This window comes from Falco cherrug, chromosome 2, assembly GCF_023634085.1.
Source record: "Falco cherrug isolate bFalChe1 chromosome 2, bFalChe1.pri, whole genome shotgun sequence".
Lineage (NCBI taxonomy): Eukaryota > Metazoa > Chordata > Aves > Falconiformes > Falconidae > Falco > Falco cherrug.
The window spans coordinates 65,099,341-65,116,807 of record NC_073698.1 but is presented as its reverse complement, the minus strand read 5'-3'; the positions used below and the strand labels follow the sequence as shown (position 1 = coordinate 65,116,807).

The following is a 17,467-nucleotide window of genomic DNA, read 5'->3' as shown; positions in this document are numbered from 1 at the left end:
TTTCCACCGCTCATGGGACAGCTCATTTTTAATTGCTATAACAGAGTAATTTGGCCAGAGTTCTAGTCTATGGCAATTAGGAAAACCTGCACATCTCAGCACTTTCAATCAATTAACATTACTTCATAAGGCAGAACCATTTCAATCATCTTCAGGATAACACCACTTGTTTTTCAACCATTGTTTAAAACCACTGAACCAGGAAGCTGGGGTTCAGAAAGGGAAGGCAGTACAGTGACTGCTTGGTATCAGTTACCGCATACTGCTGCCAACTTTCTGTGTGGATAAAGTCGCTGGCCATTACATTTCTGTGAGGCACATACTTGGTTTTGTTTTAAAAGTCTAGTGAATTACAGGGTGGATTATATAATTAACACTAAAGAACAAACTGCACAAATAAACTGAAGTGCCACATTCTCACACAGGCTAAGAAATTAATATTTAATACGCATCAAAGATTTTATTTGCATTAACTGAAGAGTCAAATATTAAAATAAGTCTACATTAAATTACAGTATTAAATATGCTTTAAATACAACAAACTAAACGTTCAGTTTCTAAACAGAAAGGGAACAAAAATAATTCAGAAAAATGCAATACAATTAATGACACCAGATGACAGAATAAGGACTTTAATATGTAAATCCAAGAGATGTCAACTCTTAGCAACGTTTACTTTAAGAAGAGGTGGTAGCCTTTTAATTGATGCACAAACCCCACGTTACATAAACTTATTAAGGTATGCCTCAAGAAAATATTGCTCAGTTAAATTTTCATTTATGCCACAATCAAAACTCCTTTGGTAGCTCTTTTTCAGAATGAAACACACCAGTATGCAAATCTGGAAAATAAGAAGTCTTGTAAGTATTCCCACAAAAGGTATCTTCCTTATAGTTACAATTATCTAACAGATCTACAGTGTCTTTCATTCTTTAAGTCAAATCAACTTACATATTATATACAATATGTAACAAAGTACTAACAAAATCCTTAGTCTTTCAAGACAAAAAATCTATGCTTTCACAATATTGAGACCATAAAAGTATTTTTTTAAAAAAAGGTTTTGTTTCTTAAAGTGGAGCACGCTGTACAGTAGGTTCCCTGTATGTTATTTTCAAGGCAAAACTAAATGTTACGGCAATTACATCAACAGTGATAAACACCAGTTGCCCTAAAATGAGGTAGGGCCTCTGACTCAGATCTAGTCTTTGCCACCCAAGCCAGCAGAAGTAGTAATAACACAATATCCGTATCTTAGCTAAATAATCCAACAACTCACTACACACATGAATGCAGTTGTCCTCTTGGCACTTCAAGGATCGCACTTCAAAACCTGATTTACCCAAACCAGACTGAAGTTCATAATAATTTGAAAGGAAATTAACTGAACACAAGTTTGAGGGTTTTCATGGTGCATAACTTCAAAAATTCAGTGTATTTCAACAACACTGCTTGTACGTAAGTGTTCATCAATTAAGGGTTTTTAAAAAGTTACCCAAGTTGTCACTGTAGCTAAAGAATGCAGCATATAGGGTCTTTATGGATGCAGTTAGGAACACATAACTGAAGAAAACAGACTTGCATCCATCACAGAAGTATTTCTCAACACAGGTAATTTTACATTTCCATTCAACTTCAATGACACTGTTAAACAAAACTGTAAAACTAAATTTTGAAGAACCCAAAAGAACAAAAGAGTAACTAAAAGAAATAAAACCATGACGTTTAACAGCAGTAAGGAGTCTTGACAAGGATGATCAATTAACATGTCATTTTGCTTCTTTTCCACAGCAGTGCATGCAGCTGGTTGAATAATACACGTCAACCTGAAATCTGCTAAAAGGAAAGTCTGGAACAGCATAGGTATTTGGTGTCCTGAAGATATATGTGGATGATTGTGGGTTTTATGTTTTGGGTTTGGTTGTTTGTTTTTTTTTTAAATAAAAGTATTTATTTTCCGTTATGCAACATAGTGGTACTGATTTGGGTTATCTTTGTCTCTCTCCATATAGTCTCTGTCAATGAGAGATTCAATCCTCTTTTTCAAGTCTCCAGGCTACAAGAAAAGATGAGTGTAATAGTTAGTAATATAAATGCAAATATATTTTTCTTTAAAAAATAGGACTGCTAACAGCTACATAAGAAAATGCACCACAGTAAATATCTAAATATAATTTCCTACTGATACTCTGACTCATTTCTGTTCACACACATTTTAATACCTTAATCTTTGGATTTGATTCGGGCATCTTTTACATTTTTTACTCTTATGGTCAAGCTAATACTACGTATATTTTTAGATAATCCTAGGATGCTTTGAAAAACAAGATCAGTTACCTTTACGGGAAATTTCAGTTGATTATACAATTCAGAAACAAGGAGATTATGACCAAGAGTCTTTCTCATCTTCATTATTCGTACAATAGCAGCATCAATCTGATACTGCCTGTCTTGAAACACTCTTTCGGTTGTGCTGACCTGTTCCTCAACCTAAAGAACAATACAACACCACAAATTTTATCACCTTTTATTGCTATTTTTTTATCAATTATATTTCCATAGTTAATCTTTACATTTTTAAGACAGATGCAGGCATTACTACATACTAAGAGCTAAGTGATTCTGAAGTGTACTGCTAAAGCAAGCCAAAGATAAAATTAAGGATAATGTAAAGAAAAAAATAATGTACCTCTTACTTTAAATCTACTTGATAAATTTAACTTAAACACTCACTTCAGATTTTTGAGAGAACATGTAAGAGTTTGAAAGCCCAAATACAGTAGTCTTTTTTTATCAAACTCATCAACTCCAATTTGACTTCTTAAGGATTTTGAAATGCAAAGGCAAAAAGGAAACAAGTCAATGTTAATTAAAACATGTCACCTTGTGTCAAGCATTGGGGTTCGGATATAACAAAGATATCCACTGCAAAACCAGCAACAACCCTGACTTTAGTAACTCTCTTACCCACTAAATAAAGAAGTGACATGGTGACATTTGATTTATGAGTTCAATATAGCACCAACACTTCAGACATACCACAGAAACGTTTAAGGTGGACTGAAACAGCTACAAAATCCAATCAGTTTAATATACAGGCATTTAAATTTGCAAGCACATGAAGGAACATAAGTTCTTTTGATTTCAGTGAGTTTTAAAATCTTTATTGCTTCTGCGAGTCATCCTGACTACCAAAAAAATTAAATATCTGTTTCCTTTCTCCATATACAAAAACTACAGAGGAAATGCAGAGATTCTGTCTCTCCATGTGGGATATGTACATAAACAATTAACATAAACAGAATGCAAAAAATAAATACGTACTGTTTCTTTCATTTGGATTTGGTTGATCTTTATTCTAAACAATTTATGTTTGAAATCACCGTTAAAGATGAATTTATCTCCATCTTCTACATCTTTGCCCTTTGGATTTTTAATCAATACTCGTGCTTTTCCACAAGCTAAAGACTGCAAGGTTCTTCTTAATTCACTGTCCTCTGTGAAGAAGTATGGGAGAAACAGAACAAAACATTAACATGAAGAGTTTCATGTCATTAATCTAGAAATACAATTAAGAAGTTACTGGTTTCACGTTAATACCTTCTTCCAGCTAAGTTCCCATTAGGTTATACCTCACAGTCATCAAGCTTGGTCTTACATCTTTCACAGATAAGTGCTGATAGCATGCACAGAACTGTACATCAGGAAGATGGACTTGGGCTCATCCCAGTGAGCTTTCCATCCAGAAGTAGTTTCAGAAAAGACTTCATATTAACGTGAACCTGGGTTTATTGATTTAGTATTGTTTAGTAGTAATGGGACTTCAGAAGAAAAAACCCCAACAGTTCATGACAAGAAACCAAAGACACCCATTTTATGATTTCATCACTATTTTTAACACAAACCAGACAATATATGATAAAATAAAAGCACAGAAGTCTAAATTGATAGGATGATGTTTTGTAGAGCCGACAGCTATTACAGTCACAAACTTGCCCCCTAACAGGAAAGTAGCAGAAATAAGTGGTTGAGGAAAATTTTACCTAGTAAGATTTAAAGCTAAAAGCATTTGAACAAGTAGATAAAATGAAGTCTAAAACATTCTAATAATTATGTCGCAAAGTCTTGTATCAAGATTTTGCATGAAGACAGCCTCTGCAGTCTCTAGAATACTTTTATTCACGATATAAAATTATCACCAAATGTGTTGGATCTCCTGAAAAGAGTTTTAGTCTAAATAATGAAAGAAAGAAATTGCAATCCAGTGCTAAAGTGCAGTGTAGCAAAGGATTAACACTATTATTATTTCTAAAATATTTCCAACTTTCACAGAGTGACCTTTTCTTTTTTTTAAACTTCCAGCTGTTCTATGATTACTGAAAAAAACCCCTTTAAACCACACTGACTAAATAGGCATTTATGATGTTTCACACTTTTTGGGTGCTTCACCTGCAGTAAATGTAGATTGTTGACTTGCATTTTTGTCCAAACACAAGGATGCTGTTGAAAACAGTCAGCATGCTTTGGAGCTTTGCTTCTGCCTTGCATGCAAAGTCACAGGTTACAGTATGCCAAAGGGAAGGAATCTGCAATTACTTATCACTGAAGTAAAAGTAGAAACTACAGCTCCTAGAGGCTTTCTTGATAATGAGAAAGGCAGGTAAAAACATGGAGCCTATTTGGACAACACATCTCTGTTACCAAAGACAAAGTAGCCATTATTTCTCTGAGTGACAGTTTATGCATTTTCTAACTGTACTAATGTACAGGGACAGTCTCAGCTTTAAAAGAGACGGGTGATAATTTATTGTAACAGTGATTGGAAAACACAAGTTCCAACTATGGCCAGTTAATGCAAAGACAATGATATTGTAAATGGGCAGAAAAAATCCACGTGCTATTTTATTTGGGTTTTTTTTTAGTAATGCAGTAATTGCCCATGAGGTACTCTTATACTTAGCATGTGGAAAATGGCAATGGAATATCAAGATACAATAGACAAAGTCTGAAATGCCTGTAGAGACCAGCTGTCCAAGCTGTTTCAGTACCCAGGGGTTTTGATATCCAGATGCCCACTTACTTTTTAAATTGCAAGACATTTACAAAACTAACTCATAATACTGTAAATACAACAGTGTAGCTAATACTGAAGCTGCATAAGTAGTAAGTGTCTGGACAGCAGAACCACAGAATACATATTCTACAGAGCTGAACATGATCTAAGTAGATAATGAATATATGATAGACTTACTAAAGAACTGGAACTCTGGACATGGCTGTCCTACTCTGCCAAGTGCAGGACCGAACACAAATTTCTAACTTTTATTTTGTGAAAGCACTTGTTTAAGCAACTAAAAGTTTTAAGTCATACTATTTTACTGGTTGCTGCCATACTGACTGGTCATTTCTTTGTTGACATCAGTATAGTTCTTGCATGAAACAAACAAATATTTATCTGACTGGCCCTATCTTCCACTGTAGTCCACAAGGGAGTTGAGCAGACGTGGCCAACAGACCTGAGGAAGCCCCCCTGAAGCACCATTAAAGCTGCTTCAACAGGAGAAGGGAGAGTACCGAAGTTGCCGAACAGCTTTTTATAGCGCTGGAAAATCCTACGTGCTTTGCACCTCATTCCAGTACATTATTCATTATGCTTATATAGTAAGAGGTCCACAGAATATAACTTACGATCCCCTTTATGGTGTTCTCCATTAAAAATAAACGTACATGCAGGAAATTGGGGGTGACTACTGGAGTTGATTTGATATTTGAGAATTAGTGCTTTAGGGTCTGCCATTAATCTTAGGCAGTTAACTCTGTTTCAGTTGAGAACAACTACATGGTATGTTATATGGATCAGATCAAAAATGCTTGCCTCACCCAGCATGGGTTTTTTGACTTGGCTAGTAAGAGACGGAGAATGTAAAAGGTGCTGGAATTCTTGTGCTGTGAGAGCTGGTGAATTCACTATTCAGTCTCTAAGCCATTCATAATTCCACAGACTATTGTATTTCCTCCTTTTTACCCCTCTCCAAATTATCATGCCCCAATTTAAGAAATGAACTCTTCACCCTCTGCATGGGAACTGTTATACACCTGCTGTATTTCTTCTCATCTTTCTTTGTCCTTACCTAATTGTACTATACATCTGTAGTATATAACCTGAAATTTATGAAGTATCTAAACAAAAGTACAAACAAAGCATGATGGTGCTTTCAGCTTTGTTCTCAGTAACTTCCCCAGAAGTTACCAGCATGCTGTTTGCCCTTCTGATCACTGATGAACTTGCAGTTGCTGTTTTCAGGGAACACAATGACTGCACAACTTAATTCCTGTCACACCTAACAAATGCAATCTCTGACGAGTGGGTAAGGTTATTCCTCCTGCCACCCCACCCCCACCCCCCTTGATATATTTATATTCATCAGCAATGGGTGCCACTTGATCTCCTAATTGTTCAACAGTGTAAGATCCTTTTATAATTTTTTTTTTTTTTTTTTTTTTTTTTACATTTCGGATTTTACCTTCCTAAGGAATCTGTATCAAATTCTGTCACATCGTTATTCATCTTCTTCAGATCATTAATAGCCACGTGGAATAATACCTGGGGGTCCCAAATAAGAGCTTCCTTTCAGTATGAAAGCTGCCCATTCATTACTACCTTTGTGGTTTTCTGTCTTTTAATCAATTGTTCACCCCTAAGAGGAACTTCCCTCTTAAGCCATGAAAATGTAGTTTATTTTAGAGTTTGTGAGGAGCTCTTATCAAGAATTTTTAAAAAGCTAAGTGCACAATCATATGCTTGCTGACTCTCTCAAAGAATTGGAAAGGAAAATCACGCATCACATAAATCATGCTTGTTCTTCCCTAATACACACTTATCCATGGGCATAACAATTCTGTTCTTCCCAGTACAGACCTGCTACCCTGCAGTAATCTACAGAATTACCCCATGAATGTTAAAAAAAAAAAAAAAAAGGAAGAAGTAAAGTTTAGCGTTGCTCTTGTCAAGCTTATAGCAAGGCTCACTTAAGTTATAATCTAGACAGAATCCTGTAAAACTTCAGGGTGAATACTATTCAGTTGGCAGTCATCTAATTTACTGATTTACTCATCTGTTCCAAACCCTTTAATGACACTTCAACTTGCAATATTTTATTCTGCCCTATGGCATGTACATGGGCCTCTGAACTCTTCTACAGTGAACACCAGTATGCAAAGACTGGGTAACACCTCATAACAGGGTCTCAACATAAACACATGCTAATTAACTAAAAACTGCACAAGGCTTCCACCACCTCCTGGAAAGAGCTGGCACATGTGAACACCAAAGTAAAGCAAGTGGTTAGGGCAAATTCTTCAGTTGGGAAGTTCAGTATTCCTTTCGATGTTTAGTTTAGAACTGAAGAACAGGCATCCTGGGTCAGAAGGTCCATCTAGCCGAGCATCCTGTCTCCACCAGTGGCCACAAGCAGGTGAGCATAGGGCAGCACGTAAAAGCAAAGCTAATATAGCTCCACACTTCCCTGCTCTTCCTCCTTTCCTCTCATCCTACTGCTCTCTATGTCTCCAGTCGCTTAGGACTCATGGACTTCCTAAGCTAGAGGTGTTTTTTAATGTGTTGAGAAACCTTTAGTGCTTTGCTCTTCCCTGAACCTGTTTCCTTGAATTCTGTAAACTTCCAGCTTTTACAACATGCTGTTTAGTTTTCACCACCATGTGCTCATTTTGGTTTTCTACCCCACCCCCCACCCCCCTTTTTAGTAAGAAAACAAATCGTTATTCAGAGATTTCTACTTACCTTTTGGTCTTTTAGTTTAGTCCTAGCATATACAACTGTTCTTTCTAAAGAAGCTGTCCCATGTCTTTCATCTTTATTCCCATTCTCTGAACTCTTCTTGGATCCACTATTATCTTTAGATAGTGGAGGGAGAAGTCTGAGAAACCCTACAGTCTTTATTAAAGTGTGCCAGCAATTTCACTCCTTTTGAATTTAGATGGAGCCCACCTTTCTTGTACAGGTTCCCCATTTCAAAGGCTTTCCTACTTTCTAATAAATCTAGACCCTCTTCCATATGTCATTTTTTTCAAGCATACATTGCAATTCTGTCCGTCTAGTCCTGCACATGGTGTTTAGAACATTTAGAAGCAGTTTCTATGGCAACCCTAACACCCAGGTTTTGCCCTCCAGAATTTCTACCACATCCTTTGTGGTACATTATTTGTACCCATGAGCCAGGACCTCTGGCTCATCTGGGGTGGTCTCTGAGATTCTGGCTGTCAAGCACCTCTGCACTCAGCTGTCAATTCACCAAACAGCTGCATCACAAATGCAGCTCCTTTTTTCTAATAAGTGAATCACTGTTCTTTTCCAGCTAGCCAGGATACCAGCTTTTGGCAGGGTACCACTGCACAAGAGGGTCAACCATGTAGCAGGAGAAAGGAAGGGCACAGTGTGGGATCTATTTCTGACATCATTTCTAGCCATACGTTTCCCCTTCTTTAGAAGTAGGGAGACTGCTAGGTGGGAATGGGAGTTCTCTAAAGCAGCTCCAAAAGCCTCATGTAAATAGAGCCTGGGAAGACAGAGATTTCATGTCAGCGATCCTGGCCCCATGGGAACCCAGTGGACCATAAACTGTCCTCATTACCTGTGCTCCTATAGCATTTCCCCACAGAGGAAAGAAACACAGACATGCCACTCGGTGCAACGACATAATGTAATATAGGTAGCTCCCAACCATCAATTCTAGCCAGCTGCCTTAAGAACAGTCCATTGAAATCCTTTTGATTGTGCTATAATCAATGGATTTCCATGCAGCAGATTTTATCTGTTGCTGTCAGGCAGCCAGAATGCAAGCTCTGAGGTACAGCAATACAAGATGACAGAGCAGGATCTGGATCAGGCTTGTGTGAACTTAATGTTTGTTCTGTAACCACTGTACTCTGACCTAATGAGCCTCTCTGGACTATCGTGATGCTTATCTTTCACACCAGCGTGAGTTTTCTTCAGCTCCTTTAGCATTAATGGAGTAGATGACTAAGCAACTTGAAGCATTGAGGCTGAGAAGCTGGAGCACCCAGGCTGTACTCCCTTCTGCAATGCATCATTCTGAACCACGGGGACTCTTGACATCACCTTTTTACAGTATTTTAGTACTTATGGGTTCAAATATTCTTTCAGCAGTTGCTGTATTGAGTTGATCTTAAGATCCAACATGTGAAGGGCTACTGGGTACGACCTGCTGGTTGATGCAGAAGTTCCAGAGAGTAGAGATGACAGCATTATCATTTTTAATGCCAATGGCTGTATCTCAAGAAAGTGTAAAAACTCAGAAAAAAAAAAAAAAGTCACCCAAGAGCATAAAACACAGAAGGCAGATATTGCAGATGGTTAAAAAGAAAACTATACTTGTCTTCAGCCTTCTTTGTCCTTCCTGCCTTCAGGTTTCAAGTGCAGAGGCAGACAGCTACAAAGTATACACCCTATAGGACACTGCTTCTCTTAACAGATCAGACCTATTGTGAACAGGGCATTCCAGCAACAGTAATGGAAAACGGGTGAGCAAGCTCTCCAAACAGTTCAATTGAAAATACTTTCTTGAATTACCCCAAAACGACAACATTCTACAACAGATCATTTTCAAAATGTAGTATTTGAAACTGTAATGGAACAAAAATAATCAGTACATGCAACAGTCTTTATCACCGCTTGAATTTTAAGAATGCAATGATACAGTTTATAAATGTAATAGGTTAGTAGTACCATACACTACACAGCTCTTACTATTAATGTTGTGAAGCATCTATTTTATCTACACTAGGAAGTACCAACAGTGTGTTTTCCTCATCTCTTTTGGTGTCTACATATTATTGGCTCAAGTGTTTCCTAGTGATCATGGCAAATTTCTTAAAATTAGGCCTTTACATACCAAATCATAATTGGCAATTACTCTATGAATAAATTTAGGAATCAAAAAGTATTCTTCCTACCTACACCAGTGGCCATTTTAATTTCTTCAAAACCAAATTCATCTCCTTCATTAAACATAAGCAACACTAACGTCTGAAAGAGCGATACTTGAAACTCTTTCTTTCCCTAAAAAAGAAATATCAAATAATTAGAAGTTATATTCAGAGCATTTTCTATTATATCCCCCAAATCTGACAAGTTACAGAAGCCATACATTCTTTTTTCTATTTCTAGAAGAGATGTGCATTCTAGAACGCCTAGCACACAGCACAATCTGCCTGAATACAGTATCGAGGAAACACGATATTTTAAAACCTTGTTTTGCTCCTTCAACAGCAGCAATACAGCACAGAGCAGAAGCTCATTAGAATGGCCTTGTATTTATCTCACATAATTCACTTCATTTTAATTACAATTTATGAAACTCTGCATTTGCCACCATCAACAGCAAATCTCTTCATACTTCACCCAAGTTTTCATTTTATAGAGATGAGCAAACTAATACAAAAGAAATCTTGGCATTGGATCAAATACAAAAGAAGCAAAAGATAATTTTGGTTTACTATGATACAGAGTGACAGCATTATCAGTAGCACAATGTTTGTATAAACAAACCGGCAATGGAAAGGAAATAACTCAAAACTCTTCAGACAGTTGTACACACTTCTGTCAATCGACAACTACAGACCTGTCCATCTTACTGTTACAAAATGTCTAAACGTCTAAGTTTCATAGACACAATGAATTAGTAAAAGAATTAGAGGGTTTTTGTCTTTGCTCTGGCTCAATGGAGCTGCATTATTAGCAAGGCAAGACATTCCATGAGACAAAACAAAACCACATTAAGAAACAACATGATTATTTAAGACTTAAATAATTGAACAAGCATTTAAATTTTAACCAGTCATTACATGACTAACACCCTTCAGTCTCTTTTTGTATCAGTGAAGAATACTAAAAGCGTCACCAGTACTTCTATGATCAGAACAATTTCATATTAAAAAGATGCTGTGCTCTTTATCTTTCCTAAATTTCCTGCTCTATTACAACTTATTTTATTTGAATGAGCAACAATTCCTATAAAATGAATACAAATGTTACCAAAAGGTATCATATGGTTGCCTTCCGTTAGCTAGATAGTATTTCAGTTTAATTATAAAAAGCCTACTTCCTACACAAAACAACAGTATGAATTGTGATTGTTCCTCCACAAAAATGTTACTGATTTTATAAAAAATACAATACATGACTAGATTCCAAATAACTGACTTGAGTTTTATCCCAACAGGCTAAGTATTAAACAAGCAAACTCACTTCCTTAAATTCCGCCTTTAGGACAGCATGCCCTAAAGTGGTCTGCCACTGAAGCTTTCGACCACTGTGTTTTCCCAGGTAAAAGGTTTTAAATACCTCTTGAAGCTTTATCATCTGTAGAGCAAAGAGAAAAACAGTTATTAGTGTTATATCAGTGCAGTGATGCTGGATAATTTCACACATGTAATTTCCTTGTTCTTCTCAACAATGTTTCGTAAAGAAGTGGTTCTACGTGAAAAACTGATCCACAGAGCAAAATTCTGCTTCCAAGTACACTGGTACTATTACACACAAAAGAATGTCTCAATTCAAAAATAAGTTTTTCATTTGCCTTTTTTAAAATCTTTTTTTGTTTGTTTGTTTTAAATAAAAGTAAAATAAACCCCCTGTAAAGGGTTTTAAACTTCAAAAATAAGTATTAGTTTTGTCCTGGACTTTGAATCTGACCAAGAAGTCACCAGACAAAAAACATCGATCTCACATTTATACACTGACTATTACCATCTGCTCCCAAGTTCTTTCTTTAGTTTGTTCTACACAGATTTAAGTTTGATTGCAGTACTTTATAGAGGTTTTTACCCCTCCATCTTCACGATGCGTTGCTCAGGTTGGCTCCTTCTCAAGCAGTCTGCTACAGAGGGAAAGATGTCACAGGAGCAACACAAAAGCTTGCACATCTGAACTGAACGGGAACTACGCTACCATCTCTGAAGTGCTTCCCACATTTCAGATCAAGCAAGGTATTGGAGGAAACAGGACTTCCGACTATGTATTTTAACTTAAATTGCTACTGATAGGAGCTTTGCAAAAATCTCTCAACTTGGAAGCAATCTTTTTTCAGGCAAAGGCCATTTACATGCAGGGACTAGTTTTGTGTAACATACTACAGGGAACAGAGGAAGGATCTTACGAAAAAAAAGAATGTGCAGTAACATTAACTACTGCTAGATCAAAGTGCCTAAGCAACGCAGTTAAAGATTGACTAAATTAAAGTGAACTGTCCAGTTTAAACTTTTAAGTGCTTAACTGCAATGCTAAAGTAGGACCCTGATTTTAATACTGATTTTACATTATTATTTAAAAGGGAAAAAAACCCACATTACATGAAGCAATCATCTGAAAAAAGTGGACTTTATCCATGACATTTTATTTTTTCCAATTTTGGAATCCTGAAAATGAGATAAACTCCTTAAATATCTAGCAGAAAAACATTAAAAGAAGGGCATTAATTCACCCTATGAAAGTGATTACGATTCCACTTTGTAAAGTAAAAATTTAGAAGAATATAATCACTAACCTCTGAATTTAAGTGGACTTCCATAGGTGTATAAGTTGGCCAATATCCCATAGTTAATATATTTACTGTCAGGTCTATATTTCCTGGGTCACTTTGGTTCTGCATATACTAAAATACAAGCAAAAAATCATTCAAGTATACTGTCTACATGCAAATTAGAAAATAGATACACTTAAATCAGAAATTTAAAATTAGTGTAACAATGAAAAAATTCTAGAGGCCACATCCTTGGTTAGGCATGCTCTACAAGGATTCTGAATGACTCCCCCCCTCCCCAGTTTCAAAACACAAGTGTTTGGAAGTAAAAAGAAAAGAACAACATGCCTTGAAGTATCCTAGACCATCATCTGTACAGGGTATTAAGGTCAAAGGAACTTTATAATCACATGCAAATAAAGCAAAAGAAAAGCTTTTGATCAGAAGCCAGGGCAAGAACTGTAAGATCAAAAGGATCCCCTGGGACTTCCACATCTGTCAGACAATTTTCATATAATTTGAGCACAGCATCAATCAAAACAGGCTGTACAGTCTGGGACAGTAAAGTCACTACAGTATTTTATTACAGAACCAGGTGTCCTAGGTATGATCTCTACCCCAGAATCCTGTCTTCAGTAAGGCCCCAAAACAGGTACCCAGGGAGAAGTGCAACAGGGTGAGCATATATAGCATTTCCTCTGAGCATCCCCTTGGTCACCAACTGGTTCAAAACTTTGGGGCTGAAACGTACATGGTTTCTGTGCACCTAGCAACCTTCAAGGAGTTTCTCTGGCATGGGTCATTCACAAAGAATTCATCAGTGCAGCAAGAGTTTACAGAATGAAGGGGTATAGACTTTAAAGGATGTCAGACAACTATATTATTGTGTGGTATTTAGACAGTAATTTACTTAAAAAGGAATCAAATAAAATGGTAAAATAAGATTACCTCTGAATAGATATACAATAAATAAATTCTGTTCTATAAATAGAACTATAAGTAGAGTCTGTTACTATGATCAGGACTTGCTCAAAAGCTGTTTTGTTTAATTTTAGCTTAATCCAAGGTGTAACACCATTGAGTGCTTCTCCATCATTACTTCAAATTTAGTACACAAACAGAAGCTGTACGTACCTGCTTAAACTGAACCATGACATCTTTTGACAGTTCCATGTCCTTGAACATGCCTTCCAGTTTGCTGGTAAAAGCAGCACCACATTCTGTCGCACAGATTAAAGCAAAGATCCCACAATTACAAAGAAGCACAGAGCAAGGTTTAACCTGAGACAGCTGAGTCGGGTTTGCCAGGTTACAAAGCACCCACAAACATGTACATGTTTTAAGGATTTTGCTCCTCTGTAGGTACATTACATGAACCAGTCACGTATCTAAGAGGTCAACCCAATAGTTCTCACTGAGCACAATTAATGCTTTGGTATGCCCAGCTATTAATTGAAATCTGGCTTGTCACTTCTTAAAGCATGAGAAAATAAGGATTCCAATTTACATGCCAAAAAGTAATAAAAAATTAACACATCTCAAGACACTTACCATGTTTAAGCTTTGACAACATGGACTTCTCAGCATCTACTGATGCACTTTTTCCAACCAGCAGTCTTTTAGCCAAGTCCTTCTTATAAAACGCCTCAAACACATCTTTCCCTGCATGGAAATTGAAACAAAAATAAAATACAACTGAAACCATACATTCTGTTCCCATCATTGCACTTCAGGTTTGTGACCCAAACCTTCCTCAAGACATGCTGATCTGCAGAACAATATTCACTACACAACTGTGAAGAAAAACATGTAGACAACTTTTCTTTTTGTACTTTAATTATTTTCTTAACATCTTTTGCAAAGTTTTTACTTCTTTCTTCCCACCCCCTGCACATTGGCTGCCTTGTGTCTCCCATTGGATCAGCTGCAAATCACATGAAATTATTCTGGGATCCAAAAGAACATTCTCCCTCCAGTGGTTTGATTTATTAAAATTAAAAAAACCTCAACAACCAACCAACAAAAAGAAAAGAAAACCTGTTCCTATGTATTAAAGGAATATCCTTTAAAAGCCTACAGTGAAGAAAAACTGGCGTGTCTTCTCACTTGGTTTGCCAAGAGCCTTTTGAAATACAGAAGTCATACAAGCACCCACAAACTTTCACACCTTAAACTACAGCTTCCGCAAATCTTTTCTATTGATAGTGCAAAGATATCAGTATGTTGTTTAAGAGGAAGAAAGTCACGGTAACCCAAGGCACTATTTCTGCTACCTACAGTAGCCCCTCCTATTCCCTTGCAAACACCTTCCGCTGTTGCAGTTCCTCTGACACTCTTCTTCCTTCTCCATCCTGCTGTCTGGTGAAGTGCTGTTTCATGAAGCAGCATCAAGATACCATTGAAAAGTCCAACATCCAGAAACTGACTACTAATTATCACCTGCTCTTAAAAGGACTCCTATGCACCAGACAGCTGAAAACAAACTTGCACCTTTAACTGCTCAGTACAACAACTACAAAAAAAAAAAAAAAAAACACCAGAGAAAATAAGAGTTGGTCAATGTTTCAGACTGTCAGAAATTAATCTCTCAGGCTGACAACTTGCCAGTGATACTGTTTTCATTCACCATCTTCATCCAATACCCTTCATATTTGACAAGAATCATGCAAATGATATTATTATTATGACTGATTTCTTGTCTGCTTTCCCATTATATTGTACTTGTTTTGGATTTTACAAGGAAAGAACTCCACAGATCTCAGAACAAACTAATACAGAATTGCGTAGGTCCTGCTCATCCCACCCCAGCCCAGAATACGCATCCTACTTCCCTCAAACCAGTGACCATGCATCTCTATTAAACTCAACCATATCTTTTTTTTCCCCAATATCCAACCTAGCAAAAAAACCCCAAAAAACCAAAACAACCCCCAAAACAATTCTAACGCATTTTAAGGGTTTTGCTCAGATAGGGACATACATAAGGAAGTGCATTTCAAAGGCTGTAAAACATAGCAATAACATTTTTCTCCCACCATTTTAAGCCCTCCTCTGTGTTCATTCTCAGCTATGATGAGAAAAGACAAGCCATTAGTTGTTGGGTTTTCACATACTTTGCACCTATGACATACTGAGGTGGGCAGGGAAGTGAAAATCTGTACCAAACTTTCTGTTCTCTGTCATTAGAGGAGAGGCTGTGGTTACAGATACAATTAATTTACGTGAAAAAACTTCACCAACAGCTCTAACTCTTAGATCTCAGACTGTAAAAGGTCTGCACCTTGCCAATCTCCATAGAACAAGTTTGTCCTCCCTGGTGTATGGATTGTGCTCCTTCAGATATAATGCAACCTGAATTTAAGACCAAGTCAAGCAGAAAGTCATGCTAAAAAATATCTTACATTCAAAGGAACTCAGTTCTGCTCGTAGCGAGGAAAACTGTTCTAACTGCATCAGTGGGGAACCACTATTTCTTACCGTGAATGAATCTAAATATGATCATGATTTTGTCAAGGATTCTTTCCAGCTCTTCATCTGTTGCTTCTTTATTACCAGCTCTTAACTTGGAATCCACATATTTTGCTACAAATAAATAAAATGGTTTAACAGCTTTAAAAAACCCCAATCAATCTAAAACAACCAACTTAAGTGTCTCCCGCTTGAAATATGTTAAAATATAGGATAACTGTTAAATTTTCAATAGAAATTTCCCTTTTCCCACCCCTATGCTCAGTGGAATGATAGATCCCCACTGTACTACTGCCATAATGGAAAATACCATAAAAAAGAACCATCCAAAAGAGAAAAATGAATACAGTATAATCATTCAAATTAATGCATTAGAAATTCCCACATTTTGTGTTATAGTCATAGCAAGCACATTACTTGTTGAAAGACAATGTTTTGGAAGTGTACAATGCATATGAATGTATTTTATGAGAAACAGAAACAAACAACATAAAGAGGACTATATTTTTGTAGGCCTTTACTATGTCCCTCATGTTCCTTGGTAGGAGCATACCAAAATTTAAACAGAACCAATACTTTCAAGTTAGTAGCTTCAGAATGCCAGAAATAAGGTTAAGCCATGAATTTGGCTAAGTATTTTTTAAGGCATGTTAATATTCTTATACAACCTTCTGCATAAGAAGGAAACCTTTGCAGGAGCTGAAACACCACAATCCACAAATGACAGCAGCCTGTATCATACAGGCTTTAACCTGTATCACTAGGTTGTACAATTCGTCCCACATAAAGTTGGTTTTAGAAAGAAGCACAAAACAAGTTTAATAAAGGCAAAAGTACATACAGAGGAAAAACAAAAACCAAGGAGTGGGATCCTCTCCTGGTGTAAAATGCTACAGCTCCAGTTTTGCTGCATGCAAAACAGTCAGAACCGCTTTTGCCAGACCAGGGATAAACCCAATAATAGCATTTTAAAGATATTTTTACTTTTCCCCCCCCTTCCTCCTTCAAGGTAATAATTTTTTTTCCCTCTTTATCAAAACTCCTTGTATCTGAAGGCTTTGAAATTATTCTCCCAACTTCAGCCTTCAAGGCAGATAGATGGGCTGTACTTAGTCCTTTCTGAGATATCCGTAACATCCAAAGAACACCTCTGCTACCACAAATAAAAGGTTCCCTCTTTTTTTTTGCCACAGCTACTCTTCCCCCTAAACCATTCACTTCACTCATAGCATCAGCATTACGCTCTCTGAGCAACTGTTAGCACCAGGCACCGTGCAAGAAGCAGAGCGCAGGGACAGCAGAAGTTGGCATGCTCCGTCAGGACGCTGCACACACACCTAACAGCACATCCAAGCTTTTTGAACCCCCAACATTCCCAGGTTAACTTTTGCCTCGTACCCCAAAAATGAGTCTGCTAAAGCAGAATGCGTACTGCATAT

At 36.9% G+C, this 17,467-nt stretch overlaps 1 protein-coding gene across 4 annotated transcripts in view; it reads right to left on the bottom strand.

Annotated features, from left to right (window-relative positions):
- Positions 1-440: 440 nt before the first annotated feature.
- The window catches only part of CUL4A (cullin 4A), a 40,914-nt gene continuing 23,887 nt past the window's right edge, over positions 441-17,467 (bottom strand). For 3 of the 4 annotated variants that reach the window (XM_055702168.1, XM_055702171.1, XM_055702172.1), the window contains 9 exons: positions 16,038-16,142; positions 14,112-14,222; positions 13,695-13,780; positions 12,585-12,692; positions 11,288-11,401; positions 9,994-10,099; positions 3,325-3,497; positions 2,338-2,490; positions 441-2,056 (listed from right to left, as the gene is read on the bottom strand). In XM_055702168.1, the coding sequence (XP_055558143.1) occupies positions 1,961-2,056; positions 2,338-2,490; positions 3,325-3,497; positions 9,994-10,099; positions 11,288-11,401; positions 12,585-12,692; positions 13,695-13,780; positions 14,112-14,222; positions 16,038-16,142 (1,052 nt within the window). In that variant the 3' untranslated portion in view covers positions 441-1,960. The remainder of the gene's footprint in view (positions 2,057-2,337; positions 2,491-3,324; positions 3,498-9,993; positions 10,100-11,287; positions 11,402-12,584; positions 12,693-13,694; positions 13,781-14,111; positions 14,223-16,037; positions 16,143-17,467) is intronic. The other variant, XM_055702170.1, reaches the window with a different exon arrangement.